Source organism: Gambusia affinis, linkage group LG19, assembly GCF_019740435.1.
Source record: "Gambusia affinis linkage group LG19, SWU_Gaff_1.0, whole genome shotgun sequence".
Classification (NCBI taxonomy): Eukaryota; Metazoa; Chordata; class Actinopteri; order Cyprinodontiformes; family Poeciliidae; genus Gambusia; species Gambusia affinis.
Window position 1 is genome coordinate 20,970,030 of NC_057886.1, and position 12,531 is coordinate 20,982,560.

The following is a 12,531-nucleotide window of genomic DNA, read 5'->3' on the forward strand; positions in this document are numbered from 1 at the left end:
TTTTCATTAGATGTTGCTGCAAAGTGGCGACTTTACCTGCTTTTTTACGAGATTTTTTGTGAATCTACTTTAAATTCCACAAAAAATGTGTAAATAAGCAGAAAAAATCTACTAGAAAATCTTTGAAGACCTAAATGAATCATGAACAGTGGCGCCCCCAAGTGGAGGTATGAGGGGGCCCATGGCCCCCCTCCTGAAAAATAACAATCATGTTCGAATTATAGAAAAGCAGTCATCAGTTCAATAAAGACATACATGTAAAACACAATAAAAAATAAATTTATAAAATCAACAATATACATATAATTTTTTTGATTTGCTGTGTTCATATATATATATATATATATATATATATATTTTTTTTTAACTGGCCACTCCTATGAACATTTCATGGGAGCGCCACTGTTCCCCCAAAATTGATTAAAATCACCTTGAAAAATTTTGCAAACAATATCAAGTAAATGGGAGGCGATCTAAAACTTTTGCACAGTCCTGTGCACATGCAGTGAGGGAATCCCTTTGTTTTAGGATGAAGGGAGCTTTCAGGAGGGTCTGTCTGTTATAACTGTCACATGTGCAGCGTTTCTGCCACTCTGGCTCCCCCTAGTGGAGCCTCCTGTGCACTGGCGCTACTGAAGCCATACCTCAGCCAAATGAATTGAATTCACTTGTCACACCGGGAGCGGTGCAGCGGGTTTTTTCTTTAGCTCTCCATACCTTTCATGATCATGTATGAACTGTTCAGCTGAACCCGTGCAAGCATGAAACCTGCATAAATACCCGGATGTGGCGCTGACGGGATGAATCCCGCGGCGCCTCGTTAGGTCTGTGTGCTTTAAATAGACACTGTCCAGCGTTAGCGTCCTGTGTAACAGACAGGCTCTCAGACTCCTCTGTCTCCAGCAACGATTGTGCAATAAACTTAAATCTATATTTTTAAACTTGTCTGAGTTAAAAATTTCTTTCATCTTGTTGGCATTTTTAGATTTGTGGCAGATAAATCAGTTAAGTTCATTTATATAGCAGATTTTCAGACTGGAGTGGGGTTATTGTATGAGTTTGCTCTAATGACACCACACCACTATGTACACATTTCTTTATTATGTAATGTTTTATTATTGTATTATTTTTTCTTTGTTTGTTTACTCTATCAACAAAAACACACTGTGCTACAAATACCTTAAGAAATACACTGGAGTCTTTTCTTTTTTTCTCACATTTAATTTTATTTCTTAATTTTAACACCTGTATTTTATTAGTTTGTCAAAAGATTTTAAGAAAGGAAGAAAAAGTAAGATGCCACAGCACCAGGGGCCCCCAAGAGCAAAGAAATAACAAAATAAAAATATATACTTTTTAATAATGTTCAATAACATAAACTAAATATAATTAAACATTTAAAAATTACTTCTATATTATTTTTTTACACAAGTAATATTTTGTATTTCTTCATGCCACTTTCAGGAAATATAATATATTACACTTCTTAACTTCTTTATTGTAACGTTATCAGCTGATGTCACTTTCAGATCTTTACTCCAGTCAGAGTTGTGATACTTTATAATGAAGTAAAAGTACAAAGTACAGTGTAGTAAAAATACTTCTAAAATATATATTTTCCAAAATGTTGCACAAGTAAATCTAATTACCTAACTTTGCTAAGAAGCAAAAAAAGTGTTTTTTTTTCTTAAGAAAACCTTCATTCCTGGCTAAAATCTTCTCAAATTTTATTTCGTAATGAAAGAAAAGCTATATTATAGATCCAATTTTGGCAACGAAGAAGAGGAAGTTTTTAATTCGTCTAAAGAAAACCATAACTGTTGTGAAACACGGTGGTGGCAAATGTGGTGACAAGACTTTGGTGTTATTTGTCTTGCACAAAAAAATGAAAAAGAAACCACAAATGTGGAGAAATACATTCAGTTTCTTAAAGTTAAATTGAGTTTTCCTACCAGATTGTGCTGGAAGGAAGGAAAGCAGAGATGCTCTATTCAGATGTAACTTTTTTTTTGCAGAAATATTTTTTTTGGTACATCTTAAAGTTAAATGTTTTTTGTCACATTTCACAACGTGGAACTCATTATTTAGATTTATTACACAAATGCTAAAATCCTGGCATTTTAAAGGTCCTTCAACAGCTTAGGATTGGTGTTTGGTCTATACAAAACATGTTCATCACATTTTTAGCCCAAAATAATTTTTAGATAATCACATTTAGGGCGTCTTGTCACTTTAAATCCAAATACGCTGCTGGTGGTAACGCCCCCAAATTCAGCATTTACACTCAAATGTGAAAATGTTTTCAATTGGATGTGCAATTATGCAACCATCTATCTTTGAAAAGCAGAAGTGGAGCCTCCTGCACAACCAACAAGAATACAGAAAGTGGTTTCCGGCTGGTAAGTAAACAACACAACACTTGTCTTTTCTAGCAGCCATTGTACAACAGTAAAACCAGCTGGACAAACATGCTGGAGCTTAAGTTGGGTTGCTAGGTAACGAGCAGGTCTTTACTTTGGTTGCTAGGTGACGTTGCAGTGCACAACAATCCGGAGGTTTTTGAAATGGCTCATTTTCCTGACGCCAAAAAGACCCAAAAACTACTTGATAGGTTTTTTAAGTGCTTGCTCTGTTTTTAGAAGCAGTAGAAATCCAAACATTAAGTTTAAAAACATCAAAATCAATAAAAAAGGGTATTTTTAATCAGTAATATCAGATTTCTGGAAAGTGTGTACATATCTATGTATTCAGTATTTGTTTGTGGCTCTTTTTGCATGAATTACTGCATCCATGTGGCATGTCATGGAGGCCATCAGCCTGTCGCTCTGCTGAGGTGTAACCTCACTCAGTCTGCTCCTTCCTCTGGACATTTTACTGCACAACCCTGGAACCAACTGAACATCAGAAAATGCCTCTTGAGGAGTTTAGGGTGAAACATTTACAAATAAACGTTTTAAATAAAACTGATAAAATTGTATGTCTTGCAGTTTTAGCTTAATTACTGCTCTAAATATGTTGTTTTTTCAGCAATTAAAGTAACAATCGATTATGAAATGAGTTGTTTATATTAATTCATTCATCACAATTAATCCAATTAATTGTTTCCATTCTGGCATCATGTTACTGCACACCTGGATGCTCCAGAGCATAAAACTGCCAAAGTTCTTCATTTGTGGCTCAACATAAATCTAAATTCATACAAACTCTTCACCGTACTCTCCGTTTTATCTGGTTATAATCACACAACTCCTGCACATTTTTCTCCTGTTGCCCTTTGCAGCTTTTTAAACCCTGAAATGTCACAAGAGACACCTCCCACTTCCACCTTCATTTGAAAATTTCACTTCCTTCATGTCGTTTCTGTGATGTACTTCAACATAGCGTCTCCCCTGCGCCATCACTCTGGTGGCAGGGTGCACCGCTGACACTTCTTGAGCCGACTCTTCCCCGTGCACGACTCCCAGGTAAGCCCGCAGAATCACTCCTCACCTGCTAGAAGCCATCATACAGCGACAGAAAGTTTCTGATTTAAATGAAAGCTCTTTCTTCCTCATATTCCACATGGTTTGGGTTTCTCTTCCTTCGTATGGAGGGATTTGTGGCCTGCGATGTTTTCCATCGCAGCGGGGAGTCACAGGTTATTGACATGCATTTGGGCTTGTGATGAAATTACAGCTTGTTTTGCAGAAGGGCTTATTAAATTATGCGCAGGGCTGCCTCAGATGTCTTGTGATGCACATGCAGCAGGACTGCTGTACGCTGTGTTCAGCTTAGGCGCGGCTGCAGATTTCAGGAAGTAAAATCTACAAATGGAGGTAAAACAGAACCCACTTATTGTTTGTTTTATTTTCCGAATGAGCCTTACTTTAAAAGATTCAAAGCTTCATTCCACTTCAAATTTTAAACGATTTGAGTGTTTTTTCTGACACTTTATTTTGAAGATATTTGTTTTATGTTTTTGTTTAAAGGGGAAGGGGAAACAAAAACGAGAGTTTGTTTGAGAAAGTGTTGGGGAAAAAAAAGAGAAAAGTCTGTAGGTTTGTTTCTGTGTCTTGAAGGATGTGGTGAAACCGTCGCTCTGCCTACAGCTTTAGCCTTTTAGGGTCACGATGTGTGAACCTCAATCATAGCATCATCTTCTGGTGTTATATTTTATATATCTCCTTGTATGGTTGTGTCAGCAGGCAGAATTGCTTCATTGTGACTAGAATTAAAGAGAGAAGAGGCAACAGTTACAGACGGACAAGAGGAAGCAGTTGTGAGAACTTTTGCTTCCCCTTTTTTTTCTAGTTTTCCTGCAGTGCAGTCAGCTTTGTGCCAGCTAGTCTGTCTCAACCTGAAATCAGAAATGCTCAAATTGGCCCCGTACATCATGCATGTTGTGTTTAACAAATAAAAACAGTTTTTTTTTGTTGCTTTCTGCCCAGTTCACCATGTCCAGGAAGGTTGTGAGAACCAGCAAGTTCCGTCACGTCTTTGGCCAGGCCGTGAAGGCCGACCAGTGTTACGATGACATCCGCATCTCCACCATGACCTGGGACAGCAACTTCTGCTCCGTCAACCCCAAGTTTGTGTCCATGATAGTGGACGCCAGCGGCGGCGGGGCCTTCATGGTGCTGCCCCTCAACAAGGTGAGAGAAAATGCATCCACTGCTTCAGTTTCATGCAGTTGATTAACCTGAAAACTGCTTCTGATGCAACATCTCTGGGTTTGCAACGACACGCTTTCACTCTGAAATTTGAATTTTGCTGTCAGCGTCATGCGGGCGACTGAAAAAGGAAGTCGTAAGCCGTCTTTTCAGTCTTTCTTCACGTCACTTGCCTTGCTCTGCTGTTGAGTTTTCACCATATTAGGAGTTTGTTGTCATGTCAGTGCAGAGACCGGATGTGGCCTAAAGCTGCTGTGTCTCAAGTTTTACGTTTACTTTGCAGCTTCTGTACTGAATTTCTATGTATGGCTGTAAAAACAGTAGAGGAGGCGTTAACGATTCATTTAGTTATCAGTTAGTCTGAAAATTTATCGATTAATTGGGTAAAAAAAGTACTAAAACATGCAGATAAACAAATAATTAATTTACTTTTTAAAATAACAAAATGTTCTTTTTATGGCCTAAAATGCAATAACAGTATTCCTTTAGTGGAGAATGTTTGTAACAGGATACATCTGCAGAAAAGATATATTTCAAATGTCAACACAAAAACAGCTCAACACTTTCTGCTTAACTTAATCCAGCATTGATTTAGTAAAGGGTGGTGATCACTGATTAATAATTGGATTGAAAAAAATGCTTAATAAGAGAATATGAACCAGTTGAAGCTAAAATCAGCATCTGAGTAGATCTGTGTAGAAAATATGAACAAACAATGAAGTTTTTTTATTTTATTTTAAATGCAACATGTAAATCTTTTTGCAGTGTTTTGGCTTCATTACTGCCCTGACTGTCTTATTGTTTCAGCAAATTTCCTTTTTTTGAGTTGACAATTATTTCAATAATTGATTAATCACAAATAATTGTTTCAGTTAAAAAAACATCTAATGTTTTGAGCTGGATGAGGGTCAACATTATTGAAACTCTGACACTTAAGGCTCTTAAATAAATAAATTAGGCAAAGCTTAACGTAACTTAAAGATACAAATTCCTCTTTTTGTTCTCATGAAATTATTTTAAAAGTCAGAGATTTGCTTCTGTGGGGAAATTTGTTTCATACCAAGTTTTATTTCAGTTTGAGGAAGCTCAGTGACAGATTAAGATCCTTTTTAAGAAGTTAATTCAATGCATTTAATTAAAATGCCAACATTTTAGAAATCCTTGGTTAGGTTAAAAAACGTAACCCACATTATTCCCTGGTAGGGTTAAATTTAGATTAATGAACAGAAAACCTTAATTTTGACATTGCATTTAGTGAACAGATAAATGTATCTGTTATCTGATTGCATCTTACCTTAATTTGGACTTTTCTTTCTGCTGCTTTGCTAATCACACTTTACTAACATAAACTCTAGTAAAACAGTTTGGGATCAAATTAGAAACAATAAAGAGGATTTTGGCAAAAAAATAAATAAAATGCTGACCTGAAAAAAGGAGAGGTAACCCACCTTAAATATATTGCATTAATTTGTCACAAGTAATCAAATTAAGTTTACTAAGTTATTTACAATTAAACAAATGTAAATAAAGTAAATTTAGCAAACTCTCATGAAATATTTGTGGCCAATTAGCACTTTTTTGTTGTTTGAAGCTTCTACTTCACCACATCTGTAGAGTTAATTCACCTGTTTTAATTAACTGCTGGAGCATGAAGACAGCTGAACGTTACAGGACTTGATGCAAATTATTTTAGTTTAGAATGGCCAGCAGGGGGCGACAAATGTTTCCAGGAGAAAACGCATTTAGTCTTTAGTTTAAAATCTAGTTTCGTTTTAGTTACAGTTTATTCATCTGTACTCATTAAGTTTTATATTTTAGTTTTAGTTTAAATATTACTTTATTTTCTTGAGTATTTTTTAAATGAAGAATTAAGTAAGTGAAAGTAAAAAGTACAATGTAGTAAAAATACTCAAGTAAATGTAACTGAGTAAATGTAGCTAGTTGCTACCTAACTCTGGCCATGACCCTGCAGTTAGGGTGTAAATCAAAATGGACTCCCAGAAATACGTCACGTTCCACCGTGTTGCAAAGAATGAAACCAACAGATGAAGCATTTCCAACCAACACAACCATGAAATGTGTCAGATGTGTCCTGCATGTCTGCTGCTGCTTCGACATGCAACTCTCCTTCATGTAGATGTGGCTGCAATGTGGGCATTAAATTACAACAAAACAAAACTATTCTGTCATTTAGTTTGTTTGAGTTGTTCAAACATTTAAGGGGAACTTGTGATGCTAAATTTATATTTTGCACATTTTTGTGCTTCCAATTGAGCTTCTAAAAAACCACAGAGCTCTGGCATTAGGATCATGTTTTTGGAAAATGATCAAAAATCTCCGGATTGTCGAGTCACGTTACCTAGCAACCCCAGCAGAGTTCTGCCCGTTACCTAGCAATCCAAGCTGAGCTCCAGCACATTTGGTCAGCTGACTTCACTGCCATATGCATTGAACAATGGCTGCTGGAAAACACAAGTGACGTCCCATCCATCCATTTTCTGTTCACCCTTCGTCCCTAATGGGGTCAGGAGGGTTGCTGGTGCCGATTTCCAGCTGCTTTCTGGACGAGAGGTGGGGTTCACCCTGGACAGGTCGCCAGTCTGTCGCAGGGCAACACAGAAAACAGACAGGACAAACAACCATTCACACACACACTCACACCTAGGGAGAATTTGGAGAGACCAATTAACCTGACAGTCGTGTTTTTGGACTGTGGGAGGAAGCCGGAGAACCTGGAGAGAACCCACCATGCACAGGGAGAACATGCAAACTCCATGCAGAAAGACCCCGGCTGGGAATCGAACCCAGGACCTTCTTGCTGCAAGGCAACAGCTCTACCAACTGCGCCACTGTGCAGCCCACTTCCCATCCAGAAACCCTTTATACATTCTTGTTGGTTGTGCTGGAGGCTTTACTAATGCTTTTCAAAGATGTGCGGTTGTATAATTGCAGCCATTTTCACATTCCAGTGTAAACATTGAGCTGGAGGGTGTGGCCAACAGCAGCTTATTTGGATTTAAAGATACCCTAAAACAGCTCAAAACAGGCAGAGTTGAGCAAACTAAAATCTTATCATCTAAAAATGACTTTATGCACAAAATGTAAAGAGCATGTTTTGTTTAGCCCATTGATCTGTCCTAACCTGTTCCAAGAAGCATACTAGGTCGTCCTAAGCTGCTCTTTAACCTGGTTACCAGACACTGGGAGCAATTAAAGGGGAAGCAGTTTTCTAACCTAATTTCATTCCTCATCGCAGTTAATGCTGTATTTGATTTATCTTTGCTTCATAAGCAACCCTAGATGTTCTCGATGTTTGTGTCTGCAGACTGGACGTATCGACATGTCCTACCCCACCGTCTGTGGCCACACAGGTCCGGTTCTGGACATCGAGTTCTGCCCTCACAATGACAACATCATTGCCAGTGGATCTGAGGACTGCAGCGTCATGGTGGGGCGACAGAAACTCCCGACTCCTCCAACACACCCTCAGTTGTGTCATGTGACTTACATGTGGGATTTTGTGATCAGATTTGGGAGATCCCAGACGGCGGGCTCACCTCGCCGCTCACAGAGCCGGTCGTGAAGCTGGAAGGTCACTGCAAGCGTGTCGGCATCCTGAACTGGCACCCCACCGCCCACAATGTGCTGCTGAGCGCAGGTGACCTCTGAGTTTCACATGATCTGCTAGGGAACTGTAGTTTTCAGGAACCAGTCAGAGGTGAATGTTTATGTTGCATCTGCTGCAAAACCAACAGGAAGTTCCCTCTGTTATAAGACACTTCAGTTCACAAAGTCAGGGAGCATGTTGCAAATTGAAACTTTAGTTTGAAATTATTCATTTATCACATTTCACTTCCACTTATCTTCTTCTCTTGTGCACAACCAATTTATTTATCACTATTTTTCCAGATTAGGCCTTCTTCCTCTTCTCCATCGCAACAGCAACAGCCCCACTGCTGAAACTCAAACGGTTTCACCTGAACTTGTTCGTTCCCTGCAGGTTCTGATAACGTGATAATCCTGTGGAACGTGGCTCGGGGGGAGGAGGTGGTGAGGATCGACAGCGTTCATCCCGACCTCATCTACAGCGCCTGCTGGAACAGGGACGGCTCCCGGATCCTCACCTCCTGCAAAGACAAGAAGCTGAGAGTGCTGGACCCCCGCAAAGGCACCGTCCTCTCTGTAAGTGCTCCTTTCGGAACAGGCGTCCTTACTGCAAACTGCAACGTTTAAGACCGTAAGTCTTACAATAAGAGTTACGGTAAACTACTGGAATTTACTATAAAAGACAAGTCACAACAGTACAGTCTTTACAATAAGTAGACTTTAATATAATAATAATAATAATAATAATAATAATAATAATAATAATAATAATAATAATAATAATAATAATAATAATAATAATAATAATAATAATAATAATAATAGGTCTTAAAAATATTTTGTAAAATTGTGTTAATTAACCAATATAAGTTGTCAACAATTGTAGCCATTACTTGCCACAACCTAAATGTCTGACACGTTGCTCTTCTGCGCCCCCTACAGGAGAAGGATAAACCTCACGAAGGCTCCAGGCCTGTGAGAGCCGTGTTCGTGTCTGATGGGAAGATCCTGAGCACCGGCTTCAGTCGCATGAGTGAACGGCAGGTGGCGCTATGGGATCCGGTGAGTGAAGGAAACCCTCAGAGTGAAAACTGTACCTACTGCTGCAACCTCTAATAATAATAATAATAATAATAATAATAATAATAATGAGTTAGTGATGCTGGGAATCCCATCTCAGCTAAAGAAAGAAGAAATTATGTGTTTTAATTTTTAAAATACTGGTTTTCTTATTTATTTTTAATGGGGGGTTTTTTGCCCTAAACGTCTAAATGAATTGCAGTTACGGTCATAATTAGACAAAACTAACTTTCAAGTAACTTTTCAGCAAATAAGAGCTTATTTCATGTCAATAATTCTTAAACATTGATCAAATTAGCTAGTATCACTGTATTAGTTTTTTAATTATAACAATTTTCCCTCTTTTTGTTAATATTAAGAAATTATTTAAAACAAACTCCTATATCTTGTTACAAAGTTACTTAAAGTCATTTTTTTCTTATTTCTAGTGTACTAAGATAACATTTACATGTCAGAGGAATATAAAGAAATATAAAGAATCTCATCTTTATATTTCTCAATGCAACAACACAAAATCTTACCAAGTATTTTTGGTTTGGTTTCTAGTGCAAATATCTTAATATAATTGAAATAAAATCAAATTAACTCACAAGTAACTTTTCTGCAAGTTACATGCAGTAGATTATTTTAATTAAAAAAATGTCTCAATATTGATGAAAAAGTTTCTTTTCCACTGACAAATTATTTCCCTGATAAATTTGGGAGATGTCTTGTTATAGTGAAATAATCTGCCAGTTGAACTAGTTTGTTTTAAAATCAATGTTAAGAAACTATTTACTTGAAACAAGCTCCTATGTCTCTCTGAAAAGTTACACATGTTAGTTTTAACTTACTTTAAGTGTACTAAGATATTTGCACAGTAAGTTGGACCAAAAACACTTGGTAAAATTGTGTTTTTGCAGTGCATTTAAATTAGAAGTGACTCAAAATATGAAGATAGTTCCACTTTCTACAGTTTGAGAGGCTTTACAGTTCTATTATTGTTAGAAGGAAGTAATGGACATAATTACACAACTGTTATGAACCAGCTGCATTGCAGCACACAGGGTGTTTTCACTGAATAAGAAAAACAACAGCAATAATTAAATACATCCCTTATTTTCGCCAATTTGTCTGCTTTAATGTTTTCCTCTGGTTATTATGAAAGCAACAATTGTTCTTTTTTGTAGAACAACTTTGGAGAACCGCTGACCCTGCAGGAGCTGGACACGAGCAGCGGCGTCCTCCTGCCGTTCTTCGACCCAGACACGGGAATCATCTACCTCTGTGGCAAGGTTGGGTCCAGACTGGGAAGCGGTCTGTGATTCTCACCCACGCTCATCGGCTCAACGTTTTCTGTGCTGGCCTTCTCACAGGGAGACAGCAGCATCCGTTACTTCGAAGTGACGGACGAGGCTCCTTACGTCCACTACCTGTCCATGTTCAGCAGCAAGGAGAGCCAGAAGGGGATGGGATACATGCCCAAGAGAGGCCTGGAGGTCAACAAGTGTGAAATCGCAAGGTAACTGAAGCTGCTTGGATTAAAAAGTGGTTAATCCAGACAGAGATTGCATCAAAACAATAAGCTTTTTTTTTTTTCATGCACCACACTGCAAAAACACTAAATCTTACCAAGTATTTTTGGTCTAGTTTCTAGTGCAAATATCTCAGAAATAAGACAAAACTAACTTACAAATAACTTTTCAGCAATAAATATGAGCTTTTTTAAAGTCAATAATTCCTTAATATTTGTGAAAAAGTCCTTGTTCCACTGGCAGGCTGTGACTGTGTGACGTGGCAATAAAAGCCACGGAAACACAAATACTGCTCTTGAAAAACACATAAAGAAAAGTGATTTTTTTTATCGCTGATCTGCTGAGTGTGACAGCATTTAATCACTTTTTCTAATTTATTAACACTCTCTTAGAACAAATTGTGAAGAAAATAGTGAAACTAGCAACATGGGCAACTTTGGGATTTTTTTAAACATTATTATTTGGAATTAATCATATCAACAATTAATCAAAATGTGTATCACAAAAGATGATAAACAATACAATAAATTCCCGTCCCTAATAGAGAGTTTATTGCTAGGTTTTTGCAATAAATAATCAAAATCATTGTATTTAAGTGATGCGAACTTCCACCTGTAGGTGGCAGTATTTCCTACTTCTATTGCAGGTTATTTCACTAATAAGACATTTTCTGCCACTAGAACTGGAACTTTTAAAATATAATATTAAGAAAACGTTGACTTAAAACTTACTCCTGTATCTTGTTTAAAAGTTAACTTGGTCTTATTTCAAGTGCAATAAAAACTAGTTCAAAATACTTAGTAAGATTTTATATTTTTGCAGTGAAAACACTGTTCAGTAGAAGAACTTTTCACACTATTGTATCCAAATATTTTTACCTCCAGGTTCTACAAACTGCATGAGAGGAAATGTGAACCCATAGTCATGACGGTGCCTCGTAAGGTGAGTTTCTAAACGCAGCAGAAACACAGTGGGTGACGTTGGGATTAGCTGACTGTTTCCTCCTTTGGCTGTGCAGTCGGATCTATTCCAGGAGGATCTGTACCCAGACACCGTCGGACCTGATCCGTCGGTTGAAGCCGACGAGTGGTTTGATGGGAAAGAAGCTCCGCCTGTTCTGATTTCCCTAAAGGAAGGGTTTGTAGCCACCACCAAGTCCAAGGAATTCAAAGTCCATAAGAGTCTCCTGAAGACTACGACTGCTTCTGCGGGGAGCCAATCAGAAGGCAGTGGGGTGAGAAATCTGTATTTTCTGCTATTCTGAGGCTTAATTATCCAGAATTGGACCATTTCCGCTCAATGACTCTCACTTCCTGTTTGTTTCTCAGGAGGTGCAGTCTCTAAGGAAGGAGGTGAAGGACCTGAAAGCAGCTTTAGAGGAGCTGACCAAGCGCGTGAAAGAACTGGAGACCAAAAACTAAACGGACAAAAATTCTACAAAATTTAAAGAAGGAAAAACATAAAGCGAAAAGTCAAAAGTAAAACAATGGAGCCAAAACAGACAGGGAGAAAACTGCTGTTAACCTTTGGTTGTGAATTAAAGGGGAAGATTAAAACAGCAAATGTTCAAAAATGTTTTTAGCCTGAAGCTTGAATTTGTTTTGTTTGTCTGTGGGAACAATTTTGATTTATATTTTAATATATGTGTTACAAATAAAGGTTTTCTGTATTTTCCGAAGTCT

The 12,531-nt window shown here is 37.7% G+C and overlaps 1 protein-coding gene and 1 long non-coding RNA gene across 3 annotated transcripts; one reads left to right on the forward strand and one right to left on the reverse strand.

The window, feature by feature from the left end:
- The first annotated feature begins 3,363 nt into the window (after window positions 1–3,363).
- On the forward strand, window positions 3,364–12,523 carry coro1a (coronin, actin binding protein, 1A). 2 transcript variants are annotated; one of them, XM_044100047.1, is made up of 11 exons: window positions 3,364–3,464; window positions 4,428–4,631; window positions 7,975–8,097; window positions 8,178–8,307; window positions 8,650–8,831; window positions 9,198–9,317; window positions 10,505–10,609; window positions 10,691–10,836; window positions 11,734–11,791; window positions 11,868–12,083; window positions 12,178–12,523. In XM_044100047.1, exons 2-11 carry the CDS (start codon window positions 4,434–4,436, stop codon window positions 12,268–12,270), a joined length of 1,371 nt encoding a protein of 456 aa, XP_043955982.1. In that variant the 5' UTR covers window positions 3,364–3,464; window positions 4,428–4,433; the 3' UTR covers window positions 12,271–12,523. The 2 variants fall into 2 exon arrangements, with proteins under 2 accessions (XP_043955982.1, XP_043955981.1); XM_044100046.1 differs by lacking the exon at window positions 3,364–3,464 and adding an exon at window positions 3,562–3,815.
- LOC122821817 lies at window positions 10,434–11,868 on the reverse strand. The gene is made up of 2 exons (XR_006369069.1): window positions 11,728–11,868; window positions 10,434–10,807 (listed from the first exon to the last, which is right to left on the reverse strand). It is a non-coding gene; the product is annotated as an uncharacterized LOC122821817 (long non-coding RNA).
- Window positions 12,524–12,531: the final 8 nt, after the last annotated feature.

Bases quoted from the DNA above. Each gene is read 5' to 3' on its own strand.
- coro1a (XM_044100046.1), top strand. The intron at 8,832-9,197 runs GTAAGTGCTCCT...CGCCCCCTACAG, and splicing joins GCAAAGGCACCGTCCTCTCT to GAGAAGGATAAACCTCACGA. The intron at 9,318-10,504 runs GTGAGTGAAGGA...TCTTTTTTGTAG, and splicing joins AGGTGGCGCTATGGGATCCG to AACAACTTTGGAGAACCGCT.